We start from the raw sequence: 13,938 nt of genomic DNA, 5'->3' as shown, positions 1-13,938 counted from the left end.
AGAGCGGTTTTTTATGCTCTTGAGCTGCATAAATTAAACTCATTTAAGCCAAAAGAAGAATAAGCTTTTTCCCCATCAACTTTTGCAACTTATTTGTAAAATGGTTCATATTAAGTTTTTACCACCAGCACTCCAATTTCAGCTTTTTTCCCCTTTTTTTTTTTTTTTTTGCTTTCAAGCATTCCCGACTTTCACCACAGCCAAACTTACAACTTTGTCTAATTTATCCCACCACAAAAGCAGAAATTTTTGCAAACTTGGTTTTGATTTAACATGCTTAGTTCAAGTCAAAGCTAGTTTCAATCAAACATAGATTAAAAGCATTGAATGCCTACCCTCAGCTTCCAAATGTTCTAAAAGTGCAAGTAACAGAAATGTCGAGATTGTTTTTCATGGTTTTTCATAAAAAGAGAAAAATGGAAAGGTTTATTGCCCCTGCCCTGTTCTATTCATCTCGAGTACGGACTTTCGCGCTGCTGACTGTTTAGGTTGTTCATGAAAACAGGAAATCATTACAGGGGCAGGCCATACTAGTGCAGTGGACTGGTGGGCTCTAGGTAATTTGTATTCTTTCTGTGATTAGACATTTGCGCTTTTTAAAATTGTTTTCTTGAATTGAACTCTACTTTTCAGTACTTTGTTTACATTTTTATTATTTTTCCGAGCACTCAGAATTTATGGCCTTCATGTCTTAGTCTATGCAAAGTCTTGAAATGCTAAGATCCATATAAATATTTAATACATGCAATATATAAGTTCTTTTACTAGAAATAATTGTCAATATATTTCCCACGTGGTTATTCGACATACTGATAATACAAGTATACGTCTAAACTTTATGCTGCATTAATCTTTTCAAACAAATGCATATGTCGAACAATGGCCACGTTTATTTAAATGCCAACAACTTGCAAACCAAGAATACACGGCCATGAAATATTCATTTGGGGACTTCCGATTGACTGCTTCATTAGATATTAAATGCGGAAAATGCACTTGAGGGGCCAAAGTTCCCATTGATGAAGAAACTAAAGCCCTTTGATCTGATTAACACAATTGCAATCTTCAAATGATTTTTTCCTAGGAAATACTAAATGTTGATTATCTTTACAGTTTCCATACCTCAAGCATATGAACCTTGTGATAACTCTTTGGAACATTGGCTTTCTTTGAGTTGCAAGTGGATTCTGACATGCAATAACTACTATTTTTCGTTGCTCTTGTATATCAACTATCAAACCTAGTCTTCTTTATCACTGATTGAGTTCTTGTTGCTTTGTAGGAATTCTCTTATATGAAATGCTTTATGGATACACGCCATTCAGGGGAAAGACGAGGCAGAAGACCTTTGCAAACATTCTTCACAAGGATTTAAAGTTTCCAAGAAGTAAAGAGGTGCTTTTCCAAAGCTATTCTGGATTCTTTAATTTTTAAAGCGCATGCACAGACAAACACGATGCCTACAACAAATTTTTGCCTCAGAATGCGTAAATCTTTGTTCTCTAAGTGCAAAATTGTGCACAGGCAATACATATGCCATTGCTTACAAATAGATATTTCTTATGAAATGACTGCATATTAGTTATGTCCTTTACAGTGTTTATACTTCACAAAGGATGTTTGTTGTTAGCTTATAATTGTAATGCAGCAGATGTTTGACAATCTTTGCCCTGCTGCAGGTCAGTCTTCAAGCAAAGCAATTAATTTATCGTTTGCTACATAGAGATCCCAAAAGCAGACTGGGATCGCGAGAAGGGGCGAATGAAGTAAAGCAGCATCCTTTCTTCCGGGGAATCAATTGGGCTCTTGTTCGTTGCATGGTAATGATACAAACTCCTGTTATTGAATCTCTCTGGCTATGCGTCTCTATCAATAGAGAAAATTCAATTATCTAAAATACTTGAGAAGAGTCCGGTTTGCAGTCCGTGAGATGATATATAATACAATACCATATTATGGATTTTCCTGATATATATTTAGTTATTAGGTTTATCTTACTAGAGAAGCAGCATAAGGAAGCTGATTACTAGTATGTGTTGATGAAATGATTCAGAGGCCTCAAAAACTACTTAAATACCAAATTATTTTCCAGCTAATATGGGAATGATATATCATAGAATTTAAACAAAATAAAATGTAAAGTTACTTGAGAAGCTCTTCTTGCTTTCCTAGTTTGCTTTTCAATAAGTTCCGTTTCTTGCTCCGCAGTTGGCTACATGCATTGGAAAACAAAAGCCCACCAATGCTCCATCATCCATCTATTGTACTTCATATTCACAAATAAACTAATATCTCTAAAACTCTGCAGAACCTGCCCGCACTTGATGCTCCCCTTTTCAGTGAGAAAGAAAATGATGTCGATCCTGGACTAGATGATCTGCAGAAGAACGTCTTCTGAAAGGTATTTTATAATCCTTTTCATGTTTTATTTTGTTGTTATTTTACTTGGGAAAATTCTACTAACATCTTCCACCAACTGAAAGATTTTGCATCTTCTTAAAGGGCCATGACAGACTACGACACATCTACCGACTGAGGCAGCTCGTAGTTGAGATTTATTTCGAGCATAATCCTGGTGATCTTCCTGAGGAAGTTGTGGCCTCCCCTCACTCTTTTTGCATCCTTTAGTTTGAAACAATGTCCATCTTTGCTCTTTTGAACATTTTGAAGGTTGTGAAATAGTTTGGTTGTTCTTAAGGCATCCCATTCTTTTTGCATTCTGTAGTTTGTAGTTATGAATTTGTGTAATTTGTACACAGAAAGCTGTACAACATGTTATGGTTGTTTAATGTACAAAACTCCCTTCAATTCGGTTTTGTATTTTAATTCACCCACTTCTTATCTCTGTTCCAACTATTTTAACTTTTTGGTAAATTACGTTTACATCCATTGAAATTTGTCGTAATTCTGCTAGATCAAAAGTTATATTTACATCTTTTAGGGGGCGTTTTACTTCAACGATGTTGGGTGAATTGGGCATCTGATCCACCCGAGTCTAGTGTTTACTATGATAATTGAAGGCCGATTTGATTGCTACAGGCCCGGTGTGAATGGCGGGTTGTGCCCGATTAGTGGTCGGATTGGACAACCCAACCCAATCCAGCAGTATTAATTATGTATACAACTAAAACTGTCAGGTGCATGCAATGGTGATGAGGGTCTTGTAGTTCTCCTGCGGCTGCCATCATTGATGTGCTGCAGACTGCAGTCTCGGCCACCATTGGGTTTGCTTTTGCCATATACTTTGTGGCTTATGCTTTCCGCAATTCAGAAATGTGAAAATCATAGGAGAAGAAAGGAGCGGGTTGCAGAATCTTGAATCCGGTGGGTTGTAGTTTCTATGATTATTATCTGTTTTGTGAATTAGGTAAGGAGCAGAAGTCATTAAATCCGTGATTATTTCATACGGTAGGCAGAATTCATTAAGACTTTTAATTGTAGATTCTATGCATGATATGTCCCTTATCTCCATGACAATATTTTAATGCCCTCTATTTGCAGCAGAAACAAGAAAGGACCACTGCTAATTTAATTCATTATAAAATCCTTTTTTTAATCAGGTCGTAGATAACCTTATCAGTGCATTTCAACTTTATGTCTTGTTCTTACTACAACCCTATTTAATCTTTTCTCCATTTCTATATATATATATATATATATATTATTATCACACAGAACCCCTGAAAAACACGAGCAAATCAATTTCACGATATAAAGTTCAAACTTTTATAAAAACACCTTTTTTTTTTTAAAAAAAAAAAATCTTTAAAAGTATATGTAATACAACTCAACTCCAAACAAAGTGAATGGGTCATGGAATTTAAGAGGCACAGTAGGAAGTTTGACGTCATCATAGGCATGAGAGAGAGTGGCATGTCAAATGTGAATACAGCCAAACATTAAATTGAAATGCTCTCAAGAAAGGGGCCATTGCTCATAAAGTCTTCTCACGTCACCTCTCCTCACTTCTCCATCATTTCATGCATCCAATCCAATCCAAAGGGAAAGCAATTATGATTTTCTCCCAACATTTCTGCATGGATTCATTCCAACGGCCGGGCCATTTTTGTCTTTTTTTTTTCTTGGAAAATTGGATTCTTAATTTTTGTATTTTTTCTAGAATTATTAATTTGGGCTAATTTTAATTTTAGTTAAATTGGATTTTTCTAAAATTATATTGTGCCTTAAATTAATTTGAAATTAATTTCCAAGCAAACAAAAAAAAAAAAAAATTGTACATTGAATGTATGGTTGAAATCTATTTTTTTAATTGTATTATTAGTATGTTGTTTTCTGCATTTAATTATGATTTTGGTATTTGATATTGGATATCTATTGTTAAATATAAGGATCATGTTTAGTTGTTTTATATGTTTATATTTGATATAAATGTATTAATAATTATTTATTGGATAAACAATGGGGATGATCACAAAGTCCATTGACCGAATGCATTGTTTAATTTTATGTTGGGTGAGGCCTGCATGCCTTTTTGTTTTAATTCCTTCTTTTGTTTTTAGCCTTGAAATAATAAGGCTTGCTTTCTCCCTCCTTTTGTACACCCCCAACTTTGGATTGGGGTTTTCAATTTCAGTTGTAATGAGTGTAGTTAGTATTGTGAGGTTCATTTATTTTGAATAAATGTAAGCTTCCAAGGAGATGAAGGCCTAGGCTCGTTGGACGGGGCTCACGACGGAAGAAGAACAAAGAGAAATGCCATTAGAATGATAATGGGTTACTATTTTGTAATAGTTAAGGCCACGTCCTAGATTGATCATATACTCATTGCGAGCTCAGTGGGTCACTTAGGCTTGTGATCATCCAGCAAGGGCGTGCTAGGCTTGTTTTTGCATGTGGTGTATGTTTTAATATTTGGAATATGATGTGTTTGGAATGCATCTGTTTATACTCAATATTTAAAATTGATGCATGCAAAATCTTATAATGATGAGGTCTCAATTACAACAAACTTAATTTGGAGTCCTCGGAATCACATGAAAAGGCAAGGCAAAATAACTTGGGGATCTCATTGGATCAAAATGGTATAGGTTACCTCCCATAAAGCTTTTCTCCGTGTGAATTGTAAAAGCAGGGCATGGAGAATTGCGTTTGTAGACCCAAACCCACTAGGAAATGATTTTTCGAAAACCCCACTTGAGAGTGGTAGACTTTTTGAAAAAATAGTGGTACGGGTTAATGACTGAAGACCAAGTCTTAAACTTGATATATAATATTACAATAATCTACTAAATTTCTGTTTATATTTGATGTTGATGTCTAAGCACTCACTGCAATTCTTGAGACTAATAAATTTAACGGAACAAACTACAATAATTGGCTGCGAAATCTTAGGATTGCCCTAGATTTTGAGAACCAGACCTATATTCTGGATAAATCTCTTCCTCGGGCCTTGCCGGAAGGGTCCACATGTGAAGAACGTTTGACGTTCGAGAAGTGGCATGAGGACAACCGAAAGTTTCATAGTATCATATTGGCGTCAATGACCAATGACATTTAGAAACAGTACGATAGGCATGATGATGTCCAATCGATAATGCTCCACATGAGCTAGGTACATGCGATTCCAAACCGGCATATTAGATATGCTTGGAAAAAAGTATTTTTTGGTGCCAAGATGATTGAAGGGCCTTCTGTACAGAAGCATGGGGTTAAGATGCTATCCCTTGTGAAGAAGCTGAAGGATCCCAAGACTGATCTTGAAAAAGAGACGTACATTGACGTGATCTTTCAATCTCTTCCTCCCTTCTTTGGTACTTGTTGGACTTGGTTCAATTGTTCATTCACTGAAATTTTCCACTACATTTAAAATTTAAGTGCCTAACGTCCTGCAATTATAAAAAATTAATTAATTTTATGTTACTATTTGCCATCACAATATTTAAAGTCTTTGTTTTGTCACTTTTTTTTTTATATATAGACAGTAAATATAATTAAGCATTATAAATTATAATTAAATACACGAGAACATTACACATGTATATGTAGAGCACATAAAGGACAAAATTGCTATTACTGTAGACCATTTCAAAGCGCATAGAAAATATATCCATCAAGTTAATCTTATTCATCTTGGGCGATTGTAATTGATGCGCAGTTGTGAAGATGCATGTGACTTGATTGAGAAATTTTATAATTTTGGCAATTTTACTTTTACTTTTGGCAATTTTTGGGGAAATTTTTGGCAATCACTTTTACTTTTGTAATTTTATAATTTTGGTATTTTTACAATTAATTTGATTGAGAAATTGCACGTGACTTGTACATAATTTAATTAAATTCTAATTTTAGTCCTATAACTCAATTAATACAGGTTCAAAAATGTCAACTCCTCTAAGTTATAGGATTAAAAATGGCGACATTCCCTAAGTTACAGGATTAAAATTGCAATTTAATTAGGTAATGTGTAAGTCACATACAATTTTCAATCAAAAAAGATGAAAATTGCCAAAATTTTATACAAAATTAAATTTTATTGTACAAAATAAAAAATACAACCCCATAAATTACAAAACTAAATTTACATTTCTCCCCCTTATATATCAGCTCTTTCTTCATACATGAAATTACTATGAAACATGGAGATTGAACTCACTGCCACTGCTCATAGTAACAGTATAACCAGCTTATTCTGTAGTTTTGTCTGCTAATTAATTTTGTTTTTATAATCTATACTATTATAAAGAAAAAAAGATCTCTTGGCGTACCCATTTTTTAAAACTCAAACTTACCCTTTATTTCATTTTTTTCCTTTAAAAAAATTGGTCAATTTTAATAATTTCAATATTTTATTAATAATATCACAATTATATTTTTTTCTTCTTAACTACCCACTACTCCACATTTTTTTCTCCTTATTTCTCCATATTCATTATAATCTATAATTATGATTTATTATTTTCAAAAATTTCTTTTTTCTTATTATTTCACACCAAAAAAATTTTATATGCTCGTAAAAACCACGTACAATTTTTCAAAAGCCAAAATTCCCATTCAACTGCTAGTAACTGATCACCCTATTCTCCTGTACCTATTACTGGACATTAGGATCATCAAAGTCTAATTGTGCCACCCCATAATTATATCTGATTATAATAATTATCTATAGGAAACTTCTTCGAAATAGGTCATACGCAACCTCAATAGAAATGAACTTATACTATAGTACTTGTATAAACTCACAAATGCCCTCCTTAAACTCTAGTCTAATACCTACATTTTGAGTAGGTTCTTCTCATACATTTACTTTAACTCTCTTAATATTATTAATTATGAGGTAATTATATTTAGACCTCCAATTATATTTTCTCTATTTTTTTTTGAAATTATACTTATATTTTTTTTGAAAATTATCAATTTACACTTGACCCATTTCGATTGGGGTTTGAACAGAAAATATTGACGGTAGCAAAAAAACTTACATGAATTTTTAATTTTGTCCCTAATTTAATATTTTCAAGTATATTTTTGTACTTAAATATATGGAATGAGGTTATATCATTATATTTTTTTTCCCTTATAAGTACAAACCTATTACATAAAAACATTAAATGCGAGGTAACATTAGCAATTAATGTAATTTTTTTGTTACTGTCAACATCTTTCGTCCAAACCCTAACAAAAGGGGATCAGGTGCAGTGAATTCTCGGAGGGAGTTTAAGTGTAATTTAAGAACTTAGTTGGATAAAAAATGTGTAATTTAGCATTTTTAGAGGGACTTAAGTGTAATTACCCTATTATTGTTGCAACCAATATAAAAACATGATTTAAAAAATATATATATAAATATTTACAGTACAACGATATTGCATATTACATGAACACCCATATATATTTTCTTAAAAATGTGCAAATATTTGTGCAAGAATATATATAATATATTTCAAGAAAGGACGATTTAAAAATGTTTATGTTTAGAACATAATAATTTTCAAAGAATACACGAACTACATATATTAATTTATGCTACTATAAAAAAATAGGGTAGCATATATATCATGTCATCACAAATACCATAATTACAATGGTTTATGTACGCTAAAAAGAAACTAACGTACAAGGTCAAGAAATTAAGCATACTATGTTTAAATGTGTGCTACAATTAACATAATTTAACTAAACACAATACAATTTAACTAATTACGTTCATAATGCACCAACTGGTTTGATAGGTTATAGGTGTATAGATCCAGATGGCCCAATAGTCTTTAAGGAATTGGATGGCCCATTGTGAAGAAAGCTTGCTAATTAAATAAAATTGTATATAAGGTAAAGGAGTTTGTTACTAGGGCAAATTCTAAAAGTCTAAGATAGAGTCCTTTGGCAATGAATCTTTGATCCACTACTTGCATTTAGTCTCTCTTTCATTAATTCTAGAGCTCTTTCCCGGCTCGAATATGAAAATCGATAATTTTAATTTTATACTGTAATATTGACGATGTTGATTCAAATTTAGTGTTCAAATATAATGTGTGGCATATAAAAAATACTAAAAAAAGGTAATTTCTTCCTCCAATTACGCTAGCTCCCAGGAAATTTGCACCTATATATGATCATGCAACAAATTGTTTGTCGAAAACTTAATTTCTTTGTCCTTCTGGATCGAATATTGGGACAATTTTTTCACATTGGTTCATGACGTACGTCACAATTCTATTACATTTTCAATTTGTTATAATTTTTTCATTGCAAATCGATCTTCCATCTTAAAAAGTTTTTTCTTAAAGCGTTCATCACGCTTTATAATCTGAAAGGAAATCATCAGCATACATTGGATATCAATCTAAAAATATGTATATGTATTTGAAGGTCGCGAGTTAGGAAATAGGCAGAGTCTTAAATATCAGAATTAAATGATGGGCTGATGATGAATTCTTATTACAAATTTACAACACAACCAACTCTCTCTAGAACTCTCTCTCTCTGTGTCTGAACTGAAAGCTCCAGTGATGAGTGCCTCAGCCGCAACACGACGTCAGTATGACATTTTGTTTGGTACAAATTTATTCTCCTCTTTAACACCCCCCACCCCACCCCCAAAATCCCAGTTCTGAGTCATCCGGCCTCCTATCTATTTATACCGGTGTGTACATGAATGGTAATGGCCTATTTAGAAGCCTATATACTACCTTAAAGATCACAGGCAATATGTCTCCTCCTAAATCCAGCAGATGGTGTCCGACCCCAGAGCAGCTCATGATACTGCAGGAACTGTATCGAAGAGGGTTGACGAACCCTAACGCCTCCCAGATACAGAAAATCACTGCCCATCTCTCATTTTACGGACAGATTCAAGGCAAAAGTGTGTTTTACTGGTTTCAGAACCACAAAGCCAGGGATCGTCAAAAGCTGAGAAAGAAACTCGCCCACCAACTGCTGCAACAACACGTCCTACTCGGTCTGTATCAACATAATCATCAGCATAATCTTTCTGGCTTCACTCATCACTTATCATCCAGTCGTTGCACAGCCCGAAATCTTTATCCACAGGTACTGGATACTCTTTACAATACATTTCCTGTTTTGTTTAATTTCCTATATATATGTAAAGAAACATTTACCTTTTTAAATTTATTTCTAGTATTTAACTGATTCATTATATTGATTCTTAATAATTTAACGATTTTACCATAAGCTAAAATTTGAGATGGTATTAATTTGTCGTCCTAGTATTATATATCTAATCAGGCTGATCAAAATTTTCTCAAAGATGTGTTCTCAATTTAAGTATTAGACGACATTAATTGTCGATAACTTTTAATTATATGATCGCTATTAATTCTGAAGAACAAAAAATACTATAATAAAGAAGAATTATAATATGTTGTCTCTAACAGTTTTATATATGTACACATAATAATTTTCATTTGTGAAGTTCATTAATTAGATTAGTGAAAAAAAAAATTTCATACATAATAGGCAATGTTTAATTAATGAGATTGAATTAGGATCTTTTTTTCTTACTTGTCTGATCTAATACTATATTTTAGTAAAGACTGACAAGTTATGCTAACATTTAGAGACATAGATTTATTATATATTAAAGACCTTTCTTTAATTTAGTAATTATTAAACTTAATTAAGATAGAAGACATTTAATATATTTATATATGTGTATATATCTTATTCTAACAAGAAAAATTATTACATTATGTGCACAGAACTTCATGACTTTAAGAAAGAAACAGTACAATGAAATATTTACTTCATGGAATTACATAGAAATTCAGGCTTCGTATACAATTCATAAAATTCTATGGCCACATTTCATATATCTACTCGAGTTATATATAATCTTTATGCAGTTATGAAGTTAATTTGAGTACTTTATTTTACACTACAAGAAATAATGTAATTTGATAAGACCTACAAATTCTTTGAAAAATAGTGAAATTTATTGCTAATTCATGTTTAACAATGAATTCAGCAAGAAAAATATTTACTTGATAATAGTTCATTACTGATTTTAATTAATATCGAATTTTTTGCTAATTTTTGTTAGAAATTTTACTAATGAAATTATTTGTTATTAATTTAGGGGGAATTTTGATTGCCAAGGGTTGTCACTAAGTTTTGCAACATTAAAATTCCTTTCTAATTATACCAAGAAAAATATATTTCATTTTTAATGTTAATTTTGAAACCACATGAACTTAAAATTCTTATTCCTTGCTAAATTCATTACTAATTATCAACAATTTTATTCTTTTTTCTAATTCCTAGCTCTTGGTATAAGTTTTTCTAGGGTTATATTTCATTTGATAATAATATCTAATAGTATCTTTTATATTTTGAATACTTATGCATTATAAATATATCCTATTGTACTGTGATCAGTATCATTATAATTTTATAAATTATATATATTAGGAAGTTAATTAGTCATTTATAATAATTAATATCCGATGATATCTTCGGGTCGTGAATTTCTGACAATATATATATATATATATGTTCATGATATGATTACTTAATATATTATTCCTTGTAATTATTTATTTTTTTAAGATGAAGCGATGACTTTTATTGCCACAAACAAAACTGCTACAAAAACTCTTACTACCAGACTCTTATTACATGTAATTAATTATTGCTGATGAATTATATTCTACCACAAAACCTTTTAGTTAGCATATAGTAATGAATGGTACTTTACATATTATTCTTTTAATTTACTAATTATTTAAATTTCTAATATTTGTTAATGTATTTCTCTAATGCTTGAGTTGGGAAAATAAATAACATTGGTTTAATTTATGAGATTAAAAATATTATTTCTCCTGCTTGAGTCAGTAAACTTGTTTTGAGATACGTACAAAAGTAGGTGGAATAAAAAAATTATAATAAAGCAAATATATAGAGCGATAATCTGGATATTAATAATTGATGTGGAATATTGAGCATCATAAATTTAAGGGAGTTGTCGGTCTAACAAAAGGAAAGATGTGATTGGAGTCGGATCAACCCAAACAAATATGGTAATACTCATGATTTTGATGGTGGACCCTCTATATATCCAGCACTAGATGCTTCAAATTAGGGCTGCAAAATTAGGGTTTTAGCTCTCGAATCATTACTTATATATATAGATACAGGGTGGCGGAGGCTGTGAGGAGGCACCAGCAGTAGTGATGAATCATCATCGTTCAAAAGATTGTGTGATGAGAATGTATGGCGATGATGTGACGATGATGATTATGGACGTCGACCCCAACTTCCCCTGCTGCAGGAACAAGCGCCTTGAAACCCTAGAACTCTTCCCCCTCAGATCCCCCGCCGTAAAGGACCAAGAACGTTAATTCCGCAGCTTGGAAAACTACCTATATATATTTATATAATAATCTCCAGCAATCACCTCCCACCCCACCAGTAATTGAGATGATTCCTAGTAATAAATAATGGCACTGTATGTCATTTATGTCTCTAAGGTAGTCTAACCTGCAGAAAGTCTATATATAATCTGTATTTCTTGGTGTTGGTTCAGTGTATATAGTTCAGTGGACAGTATTCGCTGTTTTCACTGCATCTGTTATTTCCAAATGAACCTTGTTTTGTACTCTACTTTCAACTGGAAAAATGCATTTTTCGTCCTATAAATATGGTGGAGTTACACTTTTGGTCTACCATAATAATTTGAAAAAATAATATAATACATTTGATTGATTTTTGTCGAAAAATGACACTTTCCCTGGGAACAAACACATGCTTGTTACCACTTGACAACCCCTTCTTCAAGCAAAGTTGGCAATTTCGACAAAAAATGACCAAATGTATCAAAGTGCTTGTTCAAAATTATATAGAACAAGAAAACATGCAATTTTATCACTAGTGTGATCATTTTCCTAGTTGAGCGATCAATCTGCATTGAAATTGACGTTTTTCATTCTTTTTCTATTTACCATTTTGTTGATGAGAGCGAGTCAGAAGCATTTCCCTTGAGAAGCAGAATTTTACGTGCGTAATTTGTCAGCACGCATGGAATATCAAATGATAATTAGAAGCATCGTTGAATTTAATAAATAGACAAGATGTCTCACATCTGCCACATTAACGATGATGTTTGTTGTTGTTTTCCTGACCAGTAAATTAGTATTGATTTAACTTACAAAAAATATAGACAAAAATAAAAAATAAAAAATGTAATAGAAAAAAGAGTTTATTTTTTTTAATCTCTTTGCTTGCAACTAAATAGTTTTCTACCACTTAATTTGAGCTATTTAGGTGGCCGTAAATAGAACTTCTCCGAAAAGATAGAATTAGAGGAAATTGTAATTTTGATAATGTAAATATGGGGTTGATATTTTTTTTTTACAATTTGGTTAAGTAATTTTTTGTAATTCGTAAATTGACGAGGACAATTTCGGCCAATCTTGCCGGTGCCAAAAATTTTTTGATGCCAATAGTAGGGTTGTAAAGTTATTAACAAAAAATAAAAGTTATCAAATTTATGTCCTTAATCACAAAATGTGATTTAAAATTACCAAATTATTGGTATTTGCTAGCTTCTTGTTTTTGGCTTGGAGCTTATCACTTCAATCAGGGTTGAATATAATTTGGTAGATCATTTTTCTAATGTGTTATATTTAAACATGTACTGGTCCAATTAATCTAATCAAATAAAAAAAATCCGTACTTCATTCATGATTCATCTATTTTAGAAATTTATGATAAAACCCAATGTTGATATGTACTTTAATTTGAGATTCAATTATTTGCCAATTTGTTTAAACTTCTAATTAGTAATCTATCCCCCAAAAAATTGAAAAAATAGCAATTCTAACCCTATAAATATAAAGAATGACAATTTTGGTAATTTAATCCTATAATTAACAAAAATTAACAATTTGAGAATAATTTTGGCCGAAAATGGCTGGAAATTCTCAAATTAGTATGTCACGTGCACAACATATGTGATTTTTTTTTTTTTATGAAATTAGTTAAAATTCTCCGCAATTCATGAATTTCAAAATATTTTAGGATGATATTGCAAAAACAGATTCCTAAGGTACCAAAAATGTCATCTCCACTATACTGAACGGTTTGACGGACACAAGGTTATTAATGTGATAGGCATCGCAGAATATTTGCCACGGAATAAGTTTGTCGCGAAGACGTTGTGACTGGCCACAAATGACATCGATTTTAAGAATGTAGAATACGTAATTTACGACAAAATGGACAAGATGAGAAAGATTAAAGTTTGCAACGAAATATACAAGCTGGTTTCACTGTCTTAGTGAATTTCCCACAAGCAAGTGTCGTCCCAAATGTTTGCTACAGTGTTTCATGTGTCTCTGATGGAGATAAAAGTTGCAAATTTCGCGACGTGTTCTACTAGTATTTTCGTCAACAAACTTGCAACGGATTGCGACATCTGGTAAGGCGCTGCCAATTATTTGGATAAAGATTGTGACGGATTTT

At 31.9% G+C, this 13,938-nt stretch overlaps 2 protein-coding genes across 3 annotated transcripts in view; both read left to right on the top strand.

Annotated features, from left to right (window-relative positions):
• Positions 1-2,826, top strand: part of LOC105170677 (phototropin-1) — a 12,403-nt gene extending 9,577 nt beyond the window's left edge. The window contains exons 19-23 of one of the 2 annotated variants that reach the window (XM_020696842.1): positions 506-557; positions 1,283-1,395; positions 1,680-1,820; positions 2,309-2,401; positions 2,503-2,826. In XM_020696842.1, the coding sequence (XP_020552501.1) occupies positions 506-557; positions 1,283-1,395; positions 1,680-1,820; positions 2,309-2,398 (396 nt within the window). In that variant the 3' untranslated portion in view covers positions 2,399-2,401; positions 2,503-2,826. Of the gene's footprint in view, positions 1-505; positions 558-1,282; positions 1,396-1,679; positions 1,821-2,308; positions 2,402-2,483 lie in introns of both variants that reach the window. The other variant, XM_020696843.1, reaches the window with a different exon arrangement.
• LOC105170863 (WUSCHEL-related homeobox 3) lies at positions 9,153-12,034 on the top strand. Its single transcript, XM_011091785.2, has 2 exons — positions 9,153-9,507; positions 11,613-12,034. The coding sequence occupies exons 1-2, from the start codon at positions 9,166-9,168 to the stop codon at positions 11,814-11,816; spliced, it is 546 nt and encodes a 181-aa protein (XP_011090087.1). The 5' UTR covers positions 9,153-9,165; the 3' UTR covers positions 11,817-12,034.

Source organism: Sesamum indicum, linkage group LG9, assembly GCF_000512975.1.
Source record: "Sesamum indicum cultivar Zhongzhi No. 13 linkage group LG9, S_indicum_v1.0, whole genome shotgun sequence".
In the NCBI taxonomy this organism is placed as follows: Eukaryota; Viridiplantae; Streptophyta; class Magnoliopsida; order Lamiales; family Pedaliaceae; genus Sesamum; species Sesamum indicum.
This window is presented reverse-complemented; position numbering and strand designations above follow the sequence as displayed.